Raw genomic sequence first — 22,159 nt, 5'->3', positions numbered from 1 at the left:
AATAGCAATAGAAGTTACTTTTAGATTTGTATAATTTTAATTCCGATATATTTAGTATTAATTACATGACAATGATTTTGAGATACGAAGACTATTTTAAAATAAATGAATGTGCATATGAAAATCATAAATGGCACGCAGATTGGTAGATAAAGAAAATTGGCACTCCAAATGGAAAAGGTTGCCGACCCCAGGTGTAGTCTATTACCGTCAACTTCTGGAGCGTAAGAGACAATTTATGCTTGATCTGAAAATGTGGTCAGAGGCACCATATGGATGGTGTGACGAAATAGCGGAGCCTCTGACGGCAGGCAGAGGCCAAATTGAGCTCCGTACCGCATCATCATGTGCCTCTCAAATTTTGTAACAATGCAGAGGGCTCTGAATAGCTCCGCATTGACATGATTGGTGGGCGGGAGGTCTTGTATAAACACAAACTCACTTCCTTGACAACTTCCTTTACAACGGCTCTGTTTTTCTCTGCGAAATGTAAAAAGTATGTATACCCTGACTTCTGTAGAGGCCATATCACCATAAATGCTGCATGGCCAATGCAGACATTGGATGGACCACGCAGAACCTTTAATGTCAGTATCTGTGAAGACACATAGGGTGTGTCTATATATGGAAAAAATACGTTTTAAAATTTCGATTCGTCGATAGAACAGACTACTCTTGGTCGACCAATATTTTATTTTTTTGTCCGCGACAACCCTAGTATAGTTAAGTACATTCTGGTGTACTCAACTATACATTACTTTACTCTGTGCTGTACTGTACTAAACTATACTTTTCTTTACTGTCCAAACTTGTGAACTTAACTGTAGTTTTACTATGATTTCCAGTAGTAGCGATTTTTAAATTGCACAAATTCGGTTACCATGTCGTTCAGTTTAGGTCCGTAGGCAGCTTCCTCATTTGCTGTTCTCTTAAATTCTCTTAGCTTTCAATTTGTCACCAAATTTAACATGCTCCTATGAACTTCATGTTGGGTCCTTCACGGAAATGGCCAGGGAACTAATATCGATATAGAAGGTGTCTGTTTGGTAACTCACTCTACATAGGGCGGCAGGTAGCCTAGTGGTTAGAGCGTTGGGCCAGTAACCGAAAGATTGCTAGATCGAATTCCCGAGTTGACAAGGTAAAAATCTGTTGTTCTGCCCCTGAAAAATGCAGTCAACCCACTGTTCCTAGGCCGTCATTGTAAATAAGAATTTGTTCTTAACGGACTTGCTTAGTTCAATAAAGGTTAATTAAAAATAATACCCCCCCCCCCACACAATCAAATATGATTTGTCACATGCATCGTATACAACAGGTTTGGAATTTACAGTGAAATGCTTACTTACAAGCCCTTAACCAACAATGCAGTTTAAAGAAAATACCTAAAAAAACGTTACATAATTAAAGCGCAACAGTAAAATAACAATAGTGAGGCTAATATACACACACTGCTCCATCTGCGGGGTGTCTGACCCAATTCTGTGAGGAGAGTAACACTGACGTTGGCAACAAATTGGGGAAAGGGGATATCTAGTCTGCATAACTGAATGCATTCAACCGAAATGTGTCTTCCGCATTTAACCCAGCCCCGCTGAATCAGAGGTGCGGGGGTGCTGCCTTAATCCACATCCACGTTACTGTCCCAATGCTCTAACTGCTAGGCTACCTGCCGCCACTTTAGCCTGTCAATTAGCGGAGTGTCGTGGAAATTCACAACTATGGATTTTTCCCTCACAGGAGTTTACTCTGAGATTAAGCGTAATTTACTGCGGAAGAGAGAGATCGGGATGGAGAGGGTGATTAAGGGGAAATTGTATTGAAAGCCTGCTCTCTCGGCAGTTAACGAGCTTGTATGTGTTTCAGGGTTTCTATGAGTAAAATGTTGCGCATTTAACGAGTTCTGTTGCGCAATTTTAGAGATTAGAATATCTTTCCACGTTTACTTTTCCTCAGCCAACAAGAGTAAGGAACAGCAAAATCACTAGCCGATGTCAATGTAGGCCTACCATCCCCCATAGGTGAAACGTGGATATATTCTATTGGTTAGCTTGCTGTTCTGTGCGAGGAAGAAATGACCCATTCAAACAAACTGGACAGTTGTGGGACGATAGAGCCCATATTCATACAACCAGTGAGCTAAGTAAAACAAAAACAAACGTAAGAAGCAATGAGGCTCATGCAACAGATCAGAACATTTAGCTTAAAATGTTGATAAACTATTATTTATTCACATTATAAGCGCAGCAGTGTGCACAAGTGTTGGCACAAGGCAGTAAATTGGCTACGCATAAATGTTAGTTCCATAATGCAATTAGCCGGGAAACATTGTCAAAAGCGCACCGCACCATGCGAGCGGTTTCATGAGACTGAGATTAAAATATCTGTTTAGAAATTTGGATAAAGGGGAGCTCTAAAGGTGCGACAACTAGCATGGGTTTCTAATATTACTAGGATTGCGCCTTTGGCTACTGGACAATGGAAGTTTGATTTTGAAAACCAATAGAACATGAGCGAAATAGGCTTTACTGGTTCCAATGGCATTCTCCAGCCTATAAAATAATTGCCTGTACGTTTGGTTGTATTTTGTCTAGGCTACTTTGTGAAGCGAGGTAAGCCATGCCTCATAATATGTAGTAAAACGTTCAGGTTTCAAACAAGTATGCTTTGAAAATGCATACTTCCTCCAGTTCCTCCAGCTCATTGCAAAGTGTTGTGTGATGAGCTGAAGCCTGCCTGCCTACCTTTGCCTAAGTACTTGAATGGCAAATGGGAAGCGAGCTTCAATTACCAGTTGAGAAATAAAACTAGTAGCTCTTTTCAATCATGGCCATCAGTGTTTTTAACACGCGATTGGATTTAGAATTGTTGCGCAATGATGGGGCTAATAAAAGCACGTTTCACGACAGCAGCAACAAACTGTAGCAGTAGCTCTCGCGCTACATCGACTGGTATTTGAATCAATTAATAGGCAAAAATCTATTTTCGCAATGGGATTTATTTTCTTCTCCCTGGCAATTGGCGGTGGCAATTTTATTTATCAGCTCTTCATATATTTTTTTGGCCCAAAAGCCGGCTATTAGGGTGTGTAAGGCTGCCTCTTCATTTGCTGTTCTCTTGAATTCCTGTAGAAATCAAAGAGCTAAATTTAGACCCTGCTGCCTGCCCCTCCCTTCTATGAGAACCATTATGCCAGGCAGTAATAGGCTAACTCTTTCGCTCTCTCTCACACAGACCAACAGACAGACCGAGATACACACAGAGCAGAAGCTAAAGGGGAGAGGAAGGTAAGCGTGTGTGTGTGTGTGGCTATGAAAGGTGGTGAAGTTACTGCTTCAGTTCAATGCGATGAGTCGATTCGATCAGCTTTATTTACATGATATTGTTGATAACAAGAACACGATAATACATGGCATAATGAATAATTACACGATTGAAAAGAACAAGAACACAACAACACATAACATACCGTTTCAATACTTCTCTCTCTCTTAGGCTGCCTGTCAGGGTCTCATTGATCCCCCCCGTTCCTCCGATGAACCCCCTCAACTCCATGAAACCCGGTCTGCCTCCCACTCCGCACAGGTACACACACACACACACTCTGAATGTCTCAGAGAGGAAGTGCTGAGTGCATTGTCCTCAGACAAACCGTTAGTTGTCTTCTGGTTGGCTTTCACCGCTCCCGCTATTGGCTGGGCTCTGAGACTCATTGGCTGCTGCTGGCGCTGGAGCGCTGGTTTCCTGTACCAGCGAGATCACGTCCTGTGATTTCAGTTGAGGGAGTGGAGGGTAACCTCAGCCCCACACACACACACACACACACACACTCAGGGGCCTCTTGTCAGCATTGCTACCCTTACCAGTTTCTACGTGACTGCTTTGTTGTTGTTATGGAAATTTTGTTTAAGTGCCTCTTGAGTATGTGCTGTGGCACAAGTTATTCAACTCTTACAAAGACTCCCACTAGTTTTCCTCTTCAACAAACAAATAGTCTAATGCAGGGGTTCCTAAAGTTTTTCATAACTTTCAATCTGGAAATCTAAGTTCGTTCTATCTGCACTAATCTGAAAAGAACTGTATAGGTGAGAGTACTATGGTATGTATACTTCCACCTACCAGGTATTTGCTTCCCCCTGTCCAGTGTCTGTATGTATCGAGCATCTCAGAGTATGAGTGCCGATCTAGGATCAGTCCCCCCCCATCTTATTCATTTTGATTTAAAACACAAAACTGATCCTAAATCAGCACCCGGATTCTGACATGCTTGATGCACAAGGCCCAGGTCTTTCACGATCTCAGTGCAGATGGAGAGGAAGCCACATTCACTATTGAGATCCACCCTACTGCTGTACATGAATCCATCCCATAATGCCTTTGCTTCCTGGCTCTATCTTCCTTAGTGACGGTAACTTCCTGTATGACTCTGCCTCCTGGCAACAAGGCACCAATCAACAGCCAGGAGCACTCTCCGTGGTAACTACCGTCTGGGGCGTGACCAATCCCTCGCACAGCCAGGTAACAACCAGCCAATCATGGCTCTCCTTCCTTTCTCTCACCCATCCTTCTTAACTGTCTCTAATCCATCATTCTATCATCCCCTCCTTTCAACCAGTCAATCTATTTATTTAAACTTAATTTATCAAGGAGAGCAAATATATTTTGCCACGTTCCAGGTTGCCTACATAGCAGCTGTGCACCAAAACTCACAAGGCCTGAATGGAGTGTATAACTATCAGAATCCGCATCAATGGTATTGCAATATATGACATGACAGTCATTAATTGTTTAATATGTAAAGCAGACAGTCTGGGATGTCACATGGCCTTTTTCTTCTTCTCTAACACTTTACTGTTTCCACTACCTCACTTCCTGTGTTTCCCCGTCTAGGTGTTTGGAGCGCCCATGGGTCCGGGCGGGAACTCTGGAGGTCACATGATGCAGAGCAGCAGTGGAGGTGGGGGGATGAGTCCCGGTATGAGCCACCAGTACCAGAGCTATGGTGATAAGGGCTACGGACAACCAGGCCTTTACGGCCGCCCCAACACCGCCTATAACCAAGCACCGCCATATGGACAGAGGTAAACATCTTTTGACTTGTTTTTATGGTATATGTTCACCAGGGTCTTGTTTATTGGGCACCAAACAGAGTGAAATGTAGACGTACTACCTGGGAAGTGTTCACTAGGCATGAAATGGAAGTAAATAGACTGAAAGCGGGTATGACTACTTGAACATACAGTTGAAGTCGGAAGTTTACATACACCTTAGCCAAATACATTTAAACTCAGTTTTTCACAATTCCTGACATTTAATCAGAGTAACAATTCCCTGTCTTAGGTCATTTATGATCACCACTTTTATTTTAAGAATGTGAAATGTCAGAATAATAGTAGTGATTTATTTCAGCTTTTATTTCTTTCATCACATTCCCAGTGGGTCAGAAGTTACACTCAATTAGTGTTTGGTAGCATTGCCTTAAACAATTTAAACTTTGGTCAAATGTTACGGGTAGCCTTCCACAAGCTTCCCACAATAAGTTGGGTGAATTTTGGCCCATTCCTCCTGACCGAGCTGGTATAACTGAGTCAAGTTTGTAGGCCTCCTTGTTCGCAAACGCTTTTTCAGTTCTGCCCACAAATGTTCTATAGGATTGAGGTCAGGGCTTTGTGATGGCCACTCCAATATAGAGGTCGACCGATTTATGATTTTTCAATACCGATTATTGGAGGACTAAAAAAAGCCGATGCCGTTTATTTATTTTTATTTATTTATTACAATTTATTTGTAATAATGACAATTACAACAATACTGAATGAACACTTATTTTAACTTAATATAATACATAAATAAAATAAATTTAGCCTGAAATAAATAATGAAACATGTTCAATTTGGTTTTTAAATAATGCAAAAACAAAGTGTTGGAGAAGAAAGTAAAAGTGCAATATGTGCCATGTAAGAAAGCTAACGTTTAAGTTCCTTGCTCAGAACATGAGAACATATGAAAGCTGGTGGTTCCTTTTAACATGAGTCTTCAATATTCCCAGGTAAGAAGTTTTAGGTTGTAGTTATTATAGGAATTATAGGACTATTTCTCTCTATACCATTTGTATTTCATTAACCTTTGACTATTGGATGTTCTTACAGGACTTTAGTATTGCCAGTGTAACAGTATAGCTTCCATCCCTCTCCTCGCTCCTACCTGCGCTCGAACCAGGAACACAACAACAACAGCCACCCTCGAAGCAGCGTTACCCATGCAGAGCAAGGGGAATTTGACGTTTGAAACACTATTAGCGCGCATCCCGCTAACTAGCTAGCCATTTCACATCGGTTACACCAGCCTAATCTCGGGAGTTGATAGGCTTGAAGCACAGCGAAGAGCTTCTGGCAAAACGCAGGAAATTGCTGTTTGATTGAATGCTTACGAGCCTGCTGCTGCCTACCACCGCTCAGTCAGACTGCTCTATCAAATCATAGACTTAGTTGTAACATAATAACACACAGAAATACGAGCCTTAGGTTGTATCAGAAAGTATCATCTCGAAAACAAGACGTTTATTCTATCAGTGAAATACGGAACCGTTCCGTATTTTATCTAACGGGTGGCATCCATAAGTCTAAATATTCCTGTTACATTGCACAACCTTCAATGTTATGTCATAATTACGTAAAATTCTGGCAAATTAGGCGGCCCAAACTGTTGCATATACACTGACTCTGCGTGCAATGAACGCAAGAAGTGACACAATTTCACCTGGTTAATATTGCCTGCTAACCTGGATTTCTTTTAACTAAATATGCAGGTTTAAAAATATATACTTCTGTGTATTGATTTTAAGAAAGGCATTGATGTTTATGGTTAGGTACACATTGGTGCAACGATACGCACCGCATCGATTATATGCAACGCAGGACACGCTAGATAAACTAGTAATATCATCAATCATGTGTAGTTAACTAGTGATTTATGATTGATTGATAGTTTTTTATAAGATAAGTTTAATGCTAGCTAGCAACTTACCTTGGCTTCTACTGCATTCACGTAACAGGCAGGCTCCTAGGGGAGTGCAATGTAATCAGGTGGTTAGAGCGTTGGACTAGTTAACTGTAAGGTTGCAAGATTGAAGGCCGTCATTGAAAATAAGAATGTATTCTTAATTGACTTGCCTAGTTAAATAAATATTAAATAAAGGTGTAAAAAAATATCGGCCAAATCGGTCTCCAAAAATACCGATTTCCGATTGTTATGAAAACTTGAAATCGGCCCTAATTAATCGGCCATTCCGATTAATCGGTCGACCTCTACTCCAATACCTTGACTTTGTTGTCCTTAAGCCATTTTGCCACAACTTTGGAAGTATTCTTGGGGTCATTGTCCATTTGGAAGACCCATTTGCAAGCAAGCTTTAACTTCCTGACTGATGTCTTGAGATGTTGCTTCAATATATCCACATAAATTTCCTACCTCATGATGCCATTTATTTTGTGAAGTGTACCAGTCCCTCCTGCAGCAAAGCACCCCCACAACATGATGCTGCCACCCACGTGCTTTACGGTTGGGATGGTGTTCTTCGGCTTGCAAGCCTCCCCCCTTTTCCTCCAAACATAACGATGGTCGTTATGGCCAAACAGTTTTAAAAAAAAATTCATCAGACCAGCGGATATTTCTCCAAAAAGTACGATCTTTGTCCCCATGTGCAGTTGCAAACTGTAGTCTGGCTCTTTTTATGACAGTTTTGGAGCAGTGGCTTGCTCCTTGCTGAAAGGCCTTTCAGGTTATGTCGATATAGGACTCATTTTACTGTGGATATAGTGCACTTTTCGCACCAAAGTACGTTCATCTCTAGGAGACAGAACGCGTCTCCTTCCTGAGTGCTATGACATCTGCGTGGTCCCATGGTGTTTATACTTGCATACTATTGTTGGTACATATGAACGTGGTACCTTCAGGCATTTGGAGATTGCTCCCAAGGATGAACAAGACTTGTGGAGGTCTACAATTTTTTTTTCTGGGGACTTGGCTGTTTTCTTTTGTTTTTCCCATGATATCAAGCAAAGAGGCACTGAGTTTGAAGGTAGGCCTTGAACTACATCCACAGATACACCTCCAATTGACGCAAATTATGTCAATTAGCCTATCAGAAGCTTCTAAAGCCATGACATAATTTTCTGGAATTTTCCAAGCTGTTTAAAGGCACAGTCAACTTAGTGTATGTAAACTTCTGACCCACTGGAATTGTGATACAGTGAAATAATCTGTCTGTAAACAATTGTTGGAAAAATGACTTGTGTCATGCACAAAGTAGATGTCCTAATCGATTTGCCAAAACTATAGTTTGTTGACAAGAAATTTGTGGAGTGGTTGAAAAACGAGTTTTAATGACTCCAACCTAAGTGTATATACACTTCTGACTTCAACTGTATATAAGAAACACTCATTTTCGTTTGCAAACTATTTTGCGAAAGTTGTTAATTTTCATTGCCCGAATGAAAACAACCCAGGGCTCCATTCAGTCGGTCAAACACGTGGGGATAATGTCAATAGCGTTTCATTAAGTCCTTACGTTTTCTCAATTTGCCTCCTTTTCCAAAACCAGTCGTTGAGAAGCTCAGAGGTCTTTCCCCTCTGACCTTCTCATCCAATGGGTTTGGAGGAGGCGGCGAGGAGAGAGGAATCAAGGAAATGCCATTGTTTATAGTGCTTGACCTTGGGAGTGAGTTCCAAATAATTCTATCTCTCTGTCTGTGTTTCTTAGTTACTCTAATAATGGTGGTGGCGGAGCGGGTATGGGCCAACGCCCTCCCTCTGACTTCACCCAGGCTGCTGCCGCCGCGGTTGCCGCTGCTGCTGCCACGGCGACCGCCACTGCTACGGCTACTGTTGCTGCCATCCAGGAGAAGCAGAATCAGGAACTGAACTATGGCCAGGTATGCGGCTAAGCCTCCTCGTGTGTGCGCACGCGTGTTATAGTTGGGACGATAAACCCCAAATTATCGACACGACGACAACGTGGACATTTTGCTGATATCATTCACTAGCTCTGCCACACACACACACACACACACACACACACACACACACACACACTTACTCCAGACTCCAGAGACATGGCTTTGATTAGAGAGAGAACATAAGTCTTTTCTAGCAGACTGTTTACACGTCTACACTCTGTCTCTAGGGAGAAACCACACTGTAAATCCTACAGGGAGTCTTCCATCTTTTCCTCTCTGTCTTCTGCCACAGTATTGTGTATCAGGGTTGGTGTCAAATCGAATTGAAGTCACACATGATTTTCATTTAAAAATGCTAATACATTTCAAATAAATAGTTTCTCCTTTTCAGTTTGAGAATTCATTGAAAATATATGCCCTTTTTTCTATATTTTAATTGGAATGTCTGTTTACTTCCTGAATTAACTGACTTCAATTCGAACCCCAATTCTGCCACTAGGTGTGTGTGCTCTGCGTTTTTATAGCATCTAGCCTCCCTCCCCTCTTGTTCTCCTCCTCTTCTCTCTCTTTAGATGGGTGGAGGCCCCTCCTACAGTACCCAGTTCCTGTCCCACCAGGGCCCCCAGCAGGGTGGCCCCCGTGGCCCCCCGGGCATGAGCCCCAGTGGGATGGTCCAGTCCCGGCCCGGGCAGCACCCCTCCATGGGGGGCATGGTGTACTCCTCGCACCCCTCCCAGGGTCAGGGCCAGAGGATGCCCCAGCAACACCCAGGCTACCCAGGAGTCCAACAACAAGGGCTCAAACGCCCCTACCAATCAGAGGTACAAAGCTGGAAAACACATGGGTGCTTGCAGACACACTAACACACTTCACATAAATTGTTTACTAGTTGCCACACACTCATACCTTCCATCTCTCCTCCGCCCCTCCCCCAGGGTTTCCCAGGGCAGCAGCAGTATGGTTCAGGGGGGATGTCTCCGTACCACGGTGGCCAGCCCCTCCAGTATCCCCCTGGCCCCCAGCAGCACCAGCCCCAGTCCCCCTCCTACCACCCCAGCCAGCGTATGCCCCCAATGGGGCAGTACCAGCAAGGTCCACCCAATCCTGCACAGTACTACAAGGTAAGCAGTGAGACCACACACACAAACACTAGTTAAAGGAGCAATCAACAGTTGCTACATTTTTTTTTTTTTTTTAATTTTTTAATTTTTTTTTTTTTTATTTAACCTTTATTTAACCAGGTAGGCAAATTGAGAACACGTTCTCATTTACAATTGCGACCTGCTATTTACACATTTGATTCTTGGAAGAACATGACTTTTAAATGCCCCACGGTCTTAGTTCAACTGTTGTACCCCCTGAAAACTCAAAATATAAACTTGTTTTACTCCAATGTCTATAAACAAAGTAAATGTAAACAAACACTAATATAGCTTCAAAACTGGGTTAAAACTATAATTTTGATGTCATGGATGGTCAGTCCTTGCATCTATAGCGCTGTCTGTGAATTTGAGTGGTTACATTTCTCCAGCCCTCAGCTTTTAACAAAACGGGCAGGGAAAAGTGCTTTGTTATTTTGTTTCTACTGCTGATTGCCGCGTTAAGCTATGAATGTGTATTTCAAAGGATTCGAGCCTTTTTAACCTGGCCCCGAAGAGACTTTTCCTTGACATGTTTGTAGTGTAGAGACAGGATCTAGCATCAAATCTGACCAGGGCCTGCATTCACAAAGCGTCTCAGAATAGGAGAGCTGATCTAGAATCAGTTTTGCCTGTTAATGTGTGTGTGTGTTTTCAGCAGGAGCAGCAGTATAACGGGCAGCAGGGTAACATGCCACCAGGAGCATCAGGAGGCTACAATGCCTTCACACAGGCTGCTGTCACCGCGGTAAGCCAACCTTGGTGTGTGTGTGTGTGCCTTGGCAGTGTGGAGGAGATGGTGCTTTTTGTTTCCATGACATTGTCCAGGCTTCCGTATGACCTTTGTAATTTTTTGGGTCCTTTGCAAATGTAATGTGATTTGTGGACCCAAATTAAGTACATTTATTAATTATGCTATGGCCACACCGGGTTTTTGTGTCCGCAAATTACGGATTGATACAAATGTTTTTCAATGCGAGTCATCCGTTGACAAATAATGGACGGAGATGATTGTCCGTCAAACAAACAATATGTCTGCCCTCGTGCCGTATGTAACACGTCCGAAAATGGTTAACTGGAGTTTAACTTTTGACGGACAAAAACCGACAATTGATTAATTCGTGTCCAATTTGATGTGTCCGTACGTCTTTGTGGCTCTAGCCTTATATAGGATGATGTTTTTCTATGTTTCAAATTCTCTCTCCCTCCCTCTTTCAGCAGGGTAGCCGGGTGATGCCGGGGTACCCCAGTTCTCCTCTGGGTGGTAACCCCACCCCTCCCATGACTCCGGGCAGCATGCCCCCCTACCTCTCCCCCGGTGGGCCAGGACCAGACACCAAGCCCCCCTACCTCCCCCAAGGCCCCGACGTCAAGCCCAACATCAACTCCCTTCAGCCGCCCACTGGTGAGACCCACTTACTTCAACACTCCTTTATTAAGGGCTCTATTCAATCTGTATCGCTGAAGCGTTACAGGTTGCGCTGGAGAATTGTAAAGGTCATCCCCCCCCCCCCCCCCCCCGCTTGAGATGACATATGCAGCGTTTACCGTGAATGCGGTATCTACTAACGCTGGAACATTGTATTTAAATTTCAATGGCGCTGTAACGCTGAACTTCCGCAATACAGATTGAATAGAGCCCTAACTCATTGGATTGATGGAAATGTATATAGAGATCAGACCTGAGTCGTGTTCATTAGCCAGCAAATGGAAGAAAAAAGGACTGAAACGGGATGGGACTTGTCCAATAAGAAAAACATTTTGTTGTCGCATTCCCTAATGTAGAGGACCCTGGGCCGAATGCGTACTTTAAATACTCTAATCTCCCCTCCCCCTCCAGGTAACCCTAGCGACGACCTGCGGCTGACCTTCCCGGTGCGCGACGGCGTGGTGCTTGAGCCGTTCCGATTGGAGCACAACCTGGCGGTCAGCAACCACGCCTTCCAGCTGCGAGACTCCGTCTACAAGACCCTCATGATGAGGTCCGAGCCCACCGCCTCTCAGCAAATCAAAGCAGCAGTTACTGTGACGTGATCCAGTGTTTTAATACCATAGTTTGGATTTTTTCCCACATTTATTAATTGATGATTTTGGTGTGTTTGTGTGTGTGTGTGTTCATGTGTCTGCCTGTGTGGATCTGTTGACTGCATGTGTGTCCTCTAGGCCTGACCTGGAGCTGCAGTTTAAGTGTTATCACCATGAGGACAGACAGATGAACACTAACTGGCCCGCCTCCGTACAGGTACAATCACACTTACAGGTACCCACTCACACACACACACACACACACACACACACACACACACACACACACACACACACACACATGTAAATGCGACATCAAACAAAACACAATATTACAGACCTTTCCCAAGATAAGTGTTTTGTGTGTTTTAGATATTTTTTTGACATACAACCTGATCTTTGTGCATTAACACACACCCCTATCACAATGGGTTAGGCTGGGTTTACACTCCCCCAAGTGCTCCCACTGCTCTCTTGCGTAAAGTCACAAATTCTACCATGCACTGACATCTCTGTGTGGAGCCCTCCATACAGGTGGTGAAGTCATGAAGCCTTTACGGGAAAACTGGTGGAGTGGAGATCCAGCCTTATATCTGGGTTAGCAAGGTGATGACTATGAACTTGATTGGCTAGCCAGTTGAGTACTTCATTGGCTAGACAGGGTTGCGTTCAGGAGGGTGCAACATACTGAACGTTTTAGGTAGAAATCAAATTTAATCATACAGCCCTTCTTACATCAGCTGATATATCAAAGTGCTGTACAGAGGATCAATACCATCGATAGAACTGATGATTCCTTACTCTACATCTCTATTCTGCATGTCTTTTCTACACAACGTATTTCTACACAACGTATTGCTATCTGAACATTCCACAATATTGCACCCTATACTAAAGGTGGCCCAGGGCCTGTATTCATAAAGCGTCTCAAGTAGAAGTGCTGATCTAGGATTAATTGTGCCTTTTGAATCATAAATACGATTATATGGACGGGGGGGGCTGATCCTAGGTCAGAACTCCTACTCTGAGCCCAGTGTGACGACTGTGACTAGCGTGTTAGCCGATCCTCCATTCACCTGTCTGTCATGTAGGTGTCTGGTCCTTGCTTACAGGTGAGTGTGAACGCCACACCGCTCACCATCGAGAGGGGCGACAACAAGACGTCCCACAAGCCCCTCTACCTCAAGCAGGTGTGTCAGCCGGGACGCAACACCATCCAGATCACTGTCACCGCCTGCTGCTGCGTAAGTTGTACCGTACAGGCAAAAATGCTTTATGAAGTCCGGTTTCGTGCTGGTTGTATAAGGATGTTTTGTTAAGTCTTCATCTGGTTCTGATCTTTGATGGCAACCAAAATATGACCTCTTTCCCATATCTTTATCTTGTCATGAAAAGGACATATCTACTTGTTTGTAATCCAATTTCTCTCTCTCTCTCTCTCTCACTCTCTCTCTCTAGTCCCACCTGTTTGTGTTGCAGCTGGTCCACAGGCCGTCAGTACGCTCGGTTCTTCAGGGATTAATGAAGAAGAGACTACTGCCCGCAGAGCACTGTGTCACTAAGAGTGAGTGGAACACACACACACACACGCCTGACTGGCTGGTTGGTTCTCAGAAAGACATAGACTTCTTCTCACTGCAATTCTCACCTGTTCTCTTCCCTGTTCTCTTCCTCTCCCTCTCTCTTCTTCTCCTCAGTTAAGAGGAACTTCAGTAGTGGGACCATCCCCGGGACCCCAGGGCTGAACGGAGAGGACGGTGTGGAACAGACGGCAATCAAAGTCTCCCTGAAATGTCCTATCACCTTCAGGCGCATCCAGCTGCCTGCACGCGGACACGACTGTAGACACATACAGGTGAGCGACTAGGCACACGCACAAATACAGGTGAAAGCACGTACTCGCATACACACGCGCATATCATCACTCTTAACATATTGTGAGAGACAAACGTGCGCACACACCCTAAACCTCTTTCTGTCTCTCTCTCGGCAGTGTTTTGACCTGGAGTCGTACCTGCAGTTGAACTGTGAGAGAGGGACCTGGAGATGCCCTGTGTGCAAGTATGTGAACGCAACAATTTGCATGCCTTATCTTTCCCATAGACAAAGACCTGTTGTTTTTCTAGTCATCCGGACCATGTGTATCTCTCCACCACAGTAAGACGGCGCTACTGGAGGGCCTAGAAGTGGACCAGTACATGCTGGGCATTCTAATATACATACAGAAGTAAGTGTCTGTCTGCAAATCCCCTACTACATGGGTATTTAAATCTGAGCCTGGAGGTCCGGAGTACTGCTCGCTGGTTTTCTGTTCTACCTGATAATTCATTGAACCCACCTGCTGTCCATTTAGAGGGGAAGAATGAAAATCAACAGAATTTGCCTGCCCTACTACGTTCATATTTAGTTTTTCTTTAGCTTAACCATAATTAGGTCTACAGCTTGCCTTATCTTGCTCTTCCTTGTCTAACCTCTTCCCTCAGTTCGGACTATGAGGAGATCACCATTGACCCAGTGTGTGGCTGGAGGCCGGTGCCAGTCAAACCAGATATCCACATAAAGGAGGAAGCAGACGGGCCGGTGTTAAAACGCTGCCGGACGGTCAGCCCCAGTCACATGATGATGCCCAGCGTCATGGAGATGATCGCTGCCCTGGGACCAGCCTCACCCTACCAGGGTCAACCACCAGGGGGCAGGAACACACCTGACTACAACAGCCAAGGTAGGGAGGAGACGGACAGACGCACACACACACACACACGCACACAAAAGTGTCCTTATATTTGTGGTGTTCATCCAGCAGGCACAGGATACTCTAGCCAGTCAGGCTTCTCTGACTTCCCCAACACCCCTGGAACTCCCACCCTGAGAGACTTCACCTCCCCCGGACCCCCTAACATCTATCAACAGGACCAGGTAACACACCCACAGATGGGCACACACTAATGCACAGACACACAGGAAAACACTCACAGCGATAAACAGGCAGTAGTGCTGAGCGATTAGTACTTTTTGAGGTCGGTTCGATTATTTAAAAAACTTGCACTTTTTTTTCTCCCCCCTAATGTGGATTGAATGCTGTTACAACACAGAATAAAACAATGAATACAAGTCCCAAGATGGTAGTGACTGCCCATTACTGCTTATTAACCATCATTTATTCACATTACTTTAATAAAATATTTCAGTTACATTTGAGCTGACTCCTGACAATCACTTCAATGTAAGGCCCACGTTATGACTGCTGAATACCAACTATCAATCACTTAGATCGTGTATTTTCAGGTAGAGATGCCTCCCGAATCAACTGATCTCTATCTGCTGTATATCCAACAATCTTCTCTCTTTTACGTAGCAGGCGTAAAAGAAACACAGACGGGACAAGTAGGCGGGCAATGGATTATGGTCATTATATATACACTGAACAAAAATATAAATGCAACAATTTCAAAGATTTTACTGTAAATAAGAATTTGTTCTTAACTGACTTGCCTAGTTAAATAAAATAACAATAAATTACACAGGTGCACCTTGTGCTGGGGACAATAAACCAGTCAATTTAAATAAATTCATTAGGCCCTAATTGACTTCTTTATTTTGATTTTTTAGAAGGGGCGTGGATCAGAAAACCAGTCAGTATCTGGTGTGACCACCATTTGCCTCATGCAGCATGACATCTCCTTCGCATAGAATTGATCAGGCTTTTGATTGTTGCCTGTGGAATGTTGTCCCACTCCTCTTCAATGGCTGTGCGAAGTTGCAGGATATTGGCGGGAACTGGAACACGCTGTCGTACACATTGATCCAGAGCGTACCAAACATGCTTAATGGGTGACTTTGCAGGCCATGGAAGAATTGGGACATTTTCAGCTTCAGGAATTGTGTACAGATCCTTGTGACATGGGCCTATGCATTACTATGCTGAAACATGAGTTGATGGCGGTGGATGAATGGCATGACAATAGTCCTCAGGATCTCGTCACGGTATCTCTGGGCATTCAAATTGCCATCGATAAACTGCAATTGTGTTCGTTGTTCGTAGCTTATGCCTGCCCATACCCTAACCCCACCGCCACCATGTGGCACTCTGTTCACAACGTTGAAAACCGCATTTATCCATGAGCACACTTCTCTAGCGTGCCAGTGGCCATCAATGGTGAGCATTTGCCCACTGAAGTCAGTTATGACGCTGAACTGCAGGTCAAGACCCTGGTGAGGACTACGAGCATGTAGATGAGCTTCCCTGAGATGGTTTCTGACAGATGGTGCAGAGATTCTTCGGTTGTGCAAACCCACAGTTTAATCAGCTGTCCCGGTGGCTGGTCTCAGACGATCCCGCAGGTGAAGAAGCTGGTTGTGGAGGTCCTGGCCTGGCGTGGTTACACGTGGTCTGAGGTTGTGAAGCCGGTTGGATGTACTGTCAAATTCTCTATGTTGCTTATGGTAGAGAAATTAACATTCAATTCTCTGGCAACAACTCTGGTGGACCATCCTGCAGTCGACCTTGCCAATTTGAGCACTCCCTTAACTTGAGACATCTGTGGCATTGTGTTGTGACAACGTAATATTTTAGTGGCCTTTTACTGTCCCCAGTACAAGGTTCACCTGTGTAATTTATTTTATTTAACTAGCTATGTCAGTTAAGAACAAATTCTTATTTACAATGACGGCCTACCAAAAGGCAAAAGGCCTCCTGCGGGACGGGGGCTGGGATTAAAAATTTATTAAATATAAATTTAGGACAAAACACATATCACGACAAGAGACAATACTACATAAAGAGAGACCAAAGACGACAACATAGCATGGCAGCAAACATGACAACACAGCATGGTAGCAACAACATGGTAGCAGCACAAAACAGGGTACAAACATTAGTGGGCACAGACATCAGCACAAAGGGCAAGAAGGTAGAGACAACAATATGTCATGCAAAGCAGCCACAACTGTCAGGAAGAGTGTCCATGATTGTCTTTGAATGATCATGCTGCCTAATCAGCTTCTTGATATGCCACACCTGTCAGGTGGATAGATTATTTTGGCAAAGTAGAAATGCTCACTAACAAGGATGTGCACAAAATTTGAGAAATTCGCTTTTTGTGCGTATGGAACATTTCTGGTGTCTTTTTTTTATATTTCAGCTCATGAAACATGGAACCAAGACTTTACATGTTGCATTAATATGTTTGTTCAGTGTAGTTAATTACCACCCTTTCTGCGCTATGCTATGTAGAATACAACTCCCTATTACATTGCAAAGTTGGGGCTTGATCTGATTTATGACTAGAGAAACTGCAGTTTTAGCTCACATAAAAAAATCTAGATGGAATTCAAATAATTGAACAGACATTGGTCAATTAGTTGTTCAAAAAACAAGAAATAACTGAAATGTAGTTTATCAGCTCACCACTAACACATACAGGGATACAGTGACTAGGTTCGGGGGTCAATTCCATTTCTAGTCAGTCAGGGTCAGAGAAAGGGAGGGAAAGTACAGGGCCAAAGTACACACCTGGTGTTCTTACATCAGGCTTCTCTCGTCTCTATAAAGAGATCTATCACAGGCTCCACGTAGGTCACTTAATGGTGAACATGCATGTGCAAATGGACTCTGGAGTACTCGGAAAGCATTGGCTACATTTTCATCCTCTTATTTATTTTCCATCGTGATCTGCTCAGGTAATGGAATTAGTTAATTTTATTTGATACATTTCAAATGCAAATAAAGTTATTTCAGTACAGATAAGTAAAACATACACATTTGTTCCTGTGTTGGGACTGTGAACCACAATATTTTGGGTACCTCAGCTTAATTTTACGGTACTATTTTTATTCTTTACCTGGTATTTTAAATCATGTGCATAATAAACCCTAGTGATACATTCACTTAACCGAAGCATATAGATATACAGACGCATGAAAGAATATATTTGCATGGATACCGGCACACTACCGAAAACTTCATTGGAATGTTCCCTTATCAGATGCACACTTGTTAGGGCTTAGGAATCCTCTATACTTTATATTTGCATCGTACACCTTTTAAATATGAACATATTGGGCATCTTGAAGTTCCTAACAGTCAATGAGTAAAAGTGGCACTTCACATAGGGTAGACACACACTAGTATAGTAATGGAGTTACTCCTAGGAATGTGTCCCATATCAGATTACCGTCTCGTGCTTCCAATTACGCACATTGTTTATGTCCCAAATGGCACCCTATTCCCTATAGTACACTACTTTTGACCAGAGGTCTATGGCCCTGGTCAAAAGTAGTGCACTATATAGGGAAAAGGGTGCCATTTGGGATACAGATATTGACTGTCCTTGACACTGTAGAGTAGTCAGAGACATTTTGTCTTACTTTGGTTCAAGTGGCACAGTTGGTTAGAGCAACACCAGTTGGGTGGATTTCTGAGTAGGGCGAAGATTGTGTGTCTGTGTTCACCATAAGTGACTTTGAATGAAAGCATCAGCTGATTGACCATGTCATTACATTCGTTTTTCCTGAAGCCACTTACTGTGGTGTTTTATATAAAGTGCTGTATTCATCTATGTTAGTTATGTAAGAGTGACTGTCATGCCCTTGCTCGTATGTACAGTGAAGAGCCTTTTGACTGGGCCTGGAGGAGACAGGATTTACACTCATACACACACAGGCGCTCAGTTGTCCAAGAAAGATTTTTAGAGGAACACAAAATGTCCACCATTCCCTTTCTTCACTTCTCTCACACACACACACACACACACACACACACACACACACTGTGGAGTCGAACAGGATCGCACTTTGTTGGACCATTTTGAACGCGTTCACAACTGTTCAGCGATCGTGAACCTCTACCTCCATGTAGCGTCATACAATGTGAAACTCGATATCGTCTCTTTTTCTATCCTTTATTTTTCCCTCTTCCTATCACTCTCGTCTCTCTCCCTCTTTCTCTCTCATTCATTCTTTCTCTCACCATCAGATGTCCCATTCTGGCCGTATGGACCCTTCCCATAATGCCCTGCAGCAACAACAGCAGCACCAGCAGGGTCTCCACGGTAACCAGAGTCTCGGAAGCGGCGTTGGCGGACAGATGCAGCAGCGGAACTCCAATACCCAGAATGCCCGGCTACAGGCGGAGGGCTCGTTCGGCCAGGGGGGTCCAGGAGGAACGGGGGTAGCGGGAGGAGGAGAGGGAGCGGATCACGCCTTGGATGTAAGTCACCACCTCAGCCCTGTCTAGACAGACCCATATGGAAATGCGCTCCGATACTGATATGTTCTTGACCATGGTAGCTAATACAGATATGGCAAAACCACGTTTTTTCCCTTGTGATATTCGGGCAACAGCCGCGATAGCAAACAGTCACTTTTGCAAATTTACACAAACAGTTTGAAGATTCAACACCAATGACGAAGTGGTGATAATTCATGCAGGTGTGAGTTAAGAGTGTACATATGATGCATGCGATGCCATTATGATTTTTAGCCGTGGGCTCCGTTCCAATATCCACTCTAGCAATATCACTTAGACTGAAGTCCTATATTGGGCATGCTGCGCATGCATCCTAAGTGATATTACTAGTGTGGATATTGGACCGTGGCCCTGGGCCCATGTGGGTGGTCTTATACTAACCCCCACCCTCCCTCTTTTACTGGGGACGGGGCGAACCGGGTGCAGGGGAGGAACTTCCACAGATCAATCTACTACGACAACCGTAAGACAACCATAAGACAACCGTTAGACAACTGTAAGGCAACCACACAGAGCCAGCTAGCTGCTCGTTCAGCGATAATGTGGATTGAGTGATATTGGGCATGTGGAACTGAAGCTATCTGAAGCTACCTTCACTCTTGGAAAGAGCTTGTTTTTTGCCACATCCATGTGCCACAAACAAACCTTCCTCTCTTGTTTCCCCTCTCTACCCCTTTCTCTCTGCTTTTCTAAAATGAATTCATTTAAATTCTAGAGGCTTTATTGGCATGAAAAGCGAAGGAACATGTCAAAGCAAACAATGACAACAATAACACTTTCTCTCCCTCTTCTCTTTCCCCATTTCCAGCTTCTCCCTGAGCTGACCAATCCAGATGAGCTGTTGTCCTACCTAGGTCCTCCAGATCTACCTAGCAACAACAACGATGACCTGCTCTCTCTGTTCGAGAACAACTGAAGACTCCCTTCTCGTTAAGGGACAACTTCATCCTTCTAGAGGGGGAAGGGCAGAGGAGAGGGGGGCAAAAAGAAGAGAGCGGGTACAGACCGAGGGATCCATGTTTGTATACTCTCTGTGGACCAGACCAACAGGCTTTCCCAAGGGAAGGTGCAGAGGTTAGGTAGTGAGAGAGACATGACTGTTTCTGTCTGGGAACTCTGTCAAGACTATAGTGTTTTTAGACTTAATGTAAAGCGTCCCATTGCACTCTGGATCCATCAAGTACATTTAAAAAAAAATCTGAGAAAGAGAATGACTCTGTCCAAGACTGACTGACACTTGGGACTGCCTGCACAGGCCAGCCGCTATAATTGTAATTCAATGTTCTCAAAAAATCACAAGCCGAAGGATTTAACTTTTTTAAGGATATTTTTAAAATCGAGAAAAAGAAAGTGTTATGTTGACTTTCCATTGTGTATTTATGATTGTGGAACTTGTCAATACATGTGGAATAGGCATAGTGGATCTCTGTTGACATGACTTAGTGTCATAAAGAAAGTAAGAGTGGTGTTCATCCTAAAGGGGAGTTGTGAATGCTGAAATCAGGATATGCAGCCTCACACCTGGGCAATACATACAGTACTCACCTTACTGTATCTATACTTAGATCATACAAAACCAGCACACAAAAGGAGATGTGAGGGAATTTTCTCACGTACACTGATCTAGACTTGTAGAGCAAGAGAGAGAGGTGTTATTTTTGTACTGGGTAGGGCACAAAGAGAGGGTAAGGGGGGGTGGGAGGAGAAGAGGGTTAGTCGGATGAGTTCGAAGCCAGCTGGGGAACTCTCACCTCCATTCACACCCTGTCTCTGGTAATCCTCCCTTCTCTCTTGCTCTCCCTCCTTCAAGATAACAACTATACTGCTGAGACATTTAAACATGCACAATTGTACACACATACACTTTCAAGAAGGGATCCCCAGTAAAGTCCTGTGCATTGATGGAGAGGGGGAGAAGTTGTTTCCCTTATGTCAGGGAGTGAATGTGTGTTCTCTCTCTTCCTCCTCTCCAGCCCATCTCTTTCCAGCCCGTAACACACATTTAAAACAATACCAAGGTTTAAACAGCCTTTCTGCTTCCTCTCTCTTGGTCTTTAGCCTGAGGGGACTATCTACCTGTCCCCACTCCTTTCCGAGGTTGTCATTGGTTTGTAAAGTGTTTGTATGATAGGCCTTACTGTTCATGGCACCAGAAGTTGGATGTGCAATGTTTTTTTTGTTGAAAAAATCTGTATGATATAAATTGTTTTATAATCATGACCATATTGCTATTAGAGTAATTCCAGAGTTGGTGAAGCTGTGCACATCTGTCCTATATTTGTTTAAACTAGCAGAGGTCATGAGTTCAGAAATATGTCAAATTCATGATGTCAGTAGACTTACGGGGGCCTGCATTCACAAAATGTCTCAAGGTCCTGATCTAGTATCAGTTTTCCTTTTCAGACTATAATTAATACAATTATATGGGTGGGGGGGGCTAGGTCCTAGATCAGCACTCCTATTCTGATATGCTTTGTGAATATGGGCCCTGGTTACTATATATGAGTGACTGTACAAAGTATTTCAGAGACAACACCAGCATCTGCTAGGTAACCATTTTTCATGTTTTATTGTCTAGATGATGATGCTTAAGAGGCCCATGTCAGTGAATACAATTAATACACTGTTAAATTGTCCTATTAACTGCACACCAGTTTTTCTAAAAATGTTAAATATTTCCATTGTTTTATAAGTAAAAAATGTCACTTCTGATCATGTTTCCCTAGTTCTTTACTGTATTTGGTCCCCCTAGCTAGCAGGTGTAGGCTACAGGAAAGAACACCCTGACTTAT

At 43.6% G+C, this 22,159-nt stretch overlaps 1 protein-coding gene and 1 long non-coding RNA gene across 15 annotated transcripts; one reads left to right on the top strand and one right to left on the bottom strand.

Moving 5' to 3' along the window:
- Positions 1 to 2,980: 2,980 nt before the first annotated feature.
- On the bottom strand, positions 2,981 to 3,598 carry LOC139551746 (uncharacterized). Its single transcript, XR_011670314.1, has 2 exons — positions 3,470 to 3,598; positions 2,981 to 3,125 (listed from the first exon to the last, which is right to left on the bottom strand). It is a non-coding gene; the product is annotated as an uncharacterized lncRNA (long non-coding RNA).
- Positions 3,499 to 22,079, top strand: LOC139551726 (zinc finger MIZ domain-containing protein 2-like). Of its 14 annotated transcripts, none has more exons than XM_071363021.1 (20): positions 3,499 to 3,585; positions 4,404 to 4,518; positions 4,891 to 5,081; positions 8,762 to 8,933; positions 9,530 to 9,778; positions 9,893 to 10,078; positions 10,755 to 10,844; positions 11,315 to 11,501; positions 11,937 to 12,078; positions 12,260 to 12,356; positions 13,213 to 13,365; positions 13,580 to 13,685; positions 13,819 to 13,976; positions 14,115 to 14,182; positions 14,280 to 14,348; positions 14,605 to 14,843; positions 14,922 to 15,037; positions 19,095 to 19,328; positions 19,794 to 19,830; positions 20,176 to 22,079. In XM_071363021.1, the coding sequence occupies exons 1-20, from the start codon at positions 3,536 to 3,538 to the stop codon at positions 20,184 to 20,186; spliced, it is 2,670 nt and encodes an 889-aa protein (XP_071219122.1). In that variant the 5' UTR covers positions 3,499 to 3,535; the 3' UTR covers positions 20,187 to 22,079. The 14 variants fall into 14 exon arrangements, with proteins under 14 accessions (XP_071219122.1, XP_071219118.1, XP_071219114.1 ...); XM_071363017.1 differs by having other exon boundaries at positions 19,794 to 19,863; XM_071363022.1 differs by having other exon boundaries at positions 3,505 to 3,585; positions 14,925 to 15,037; positions 19,794 to 19,863.
- The last annotated feature ends 80 nt before the right edge of the window (positions 22,080 to 22,159 follow it).

The sequence above is a fragment of the Salvelinus alpinus genome, chromosome 24 (assembly GCF_045679555.1).
Source record: "Salvelinus alpinus chromosome 24, SLU_Salpinus.1, whole genome shotgun sequence".
Lineage (NCBI taxonomy): Eukaryota > Metazoa > Chordata > Actinopteri > Salmoniformes > Salmonidae > Salvelinus > Salvelinus alpinus.
This window is presented reverse-complemented; position numbering and strand designations above follow the sequence as displayed.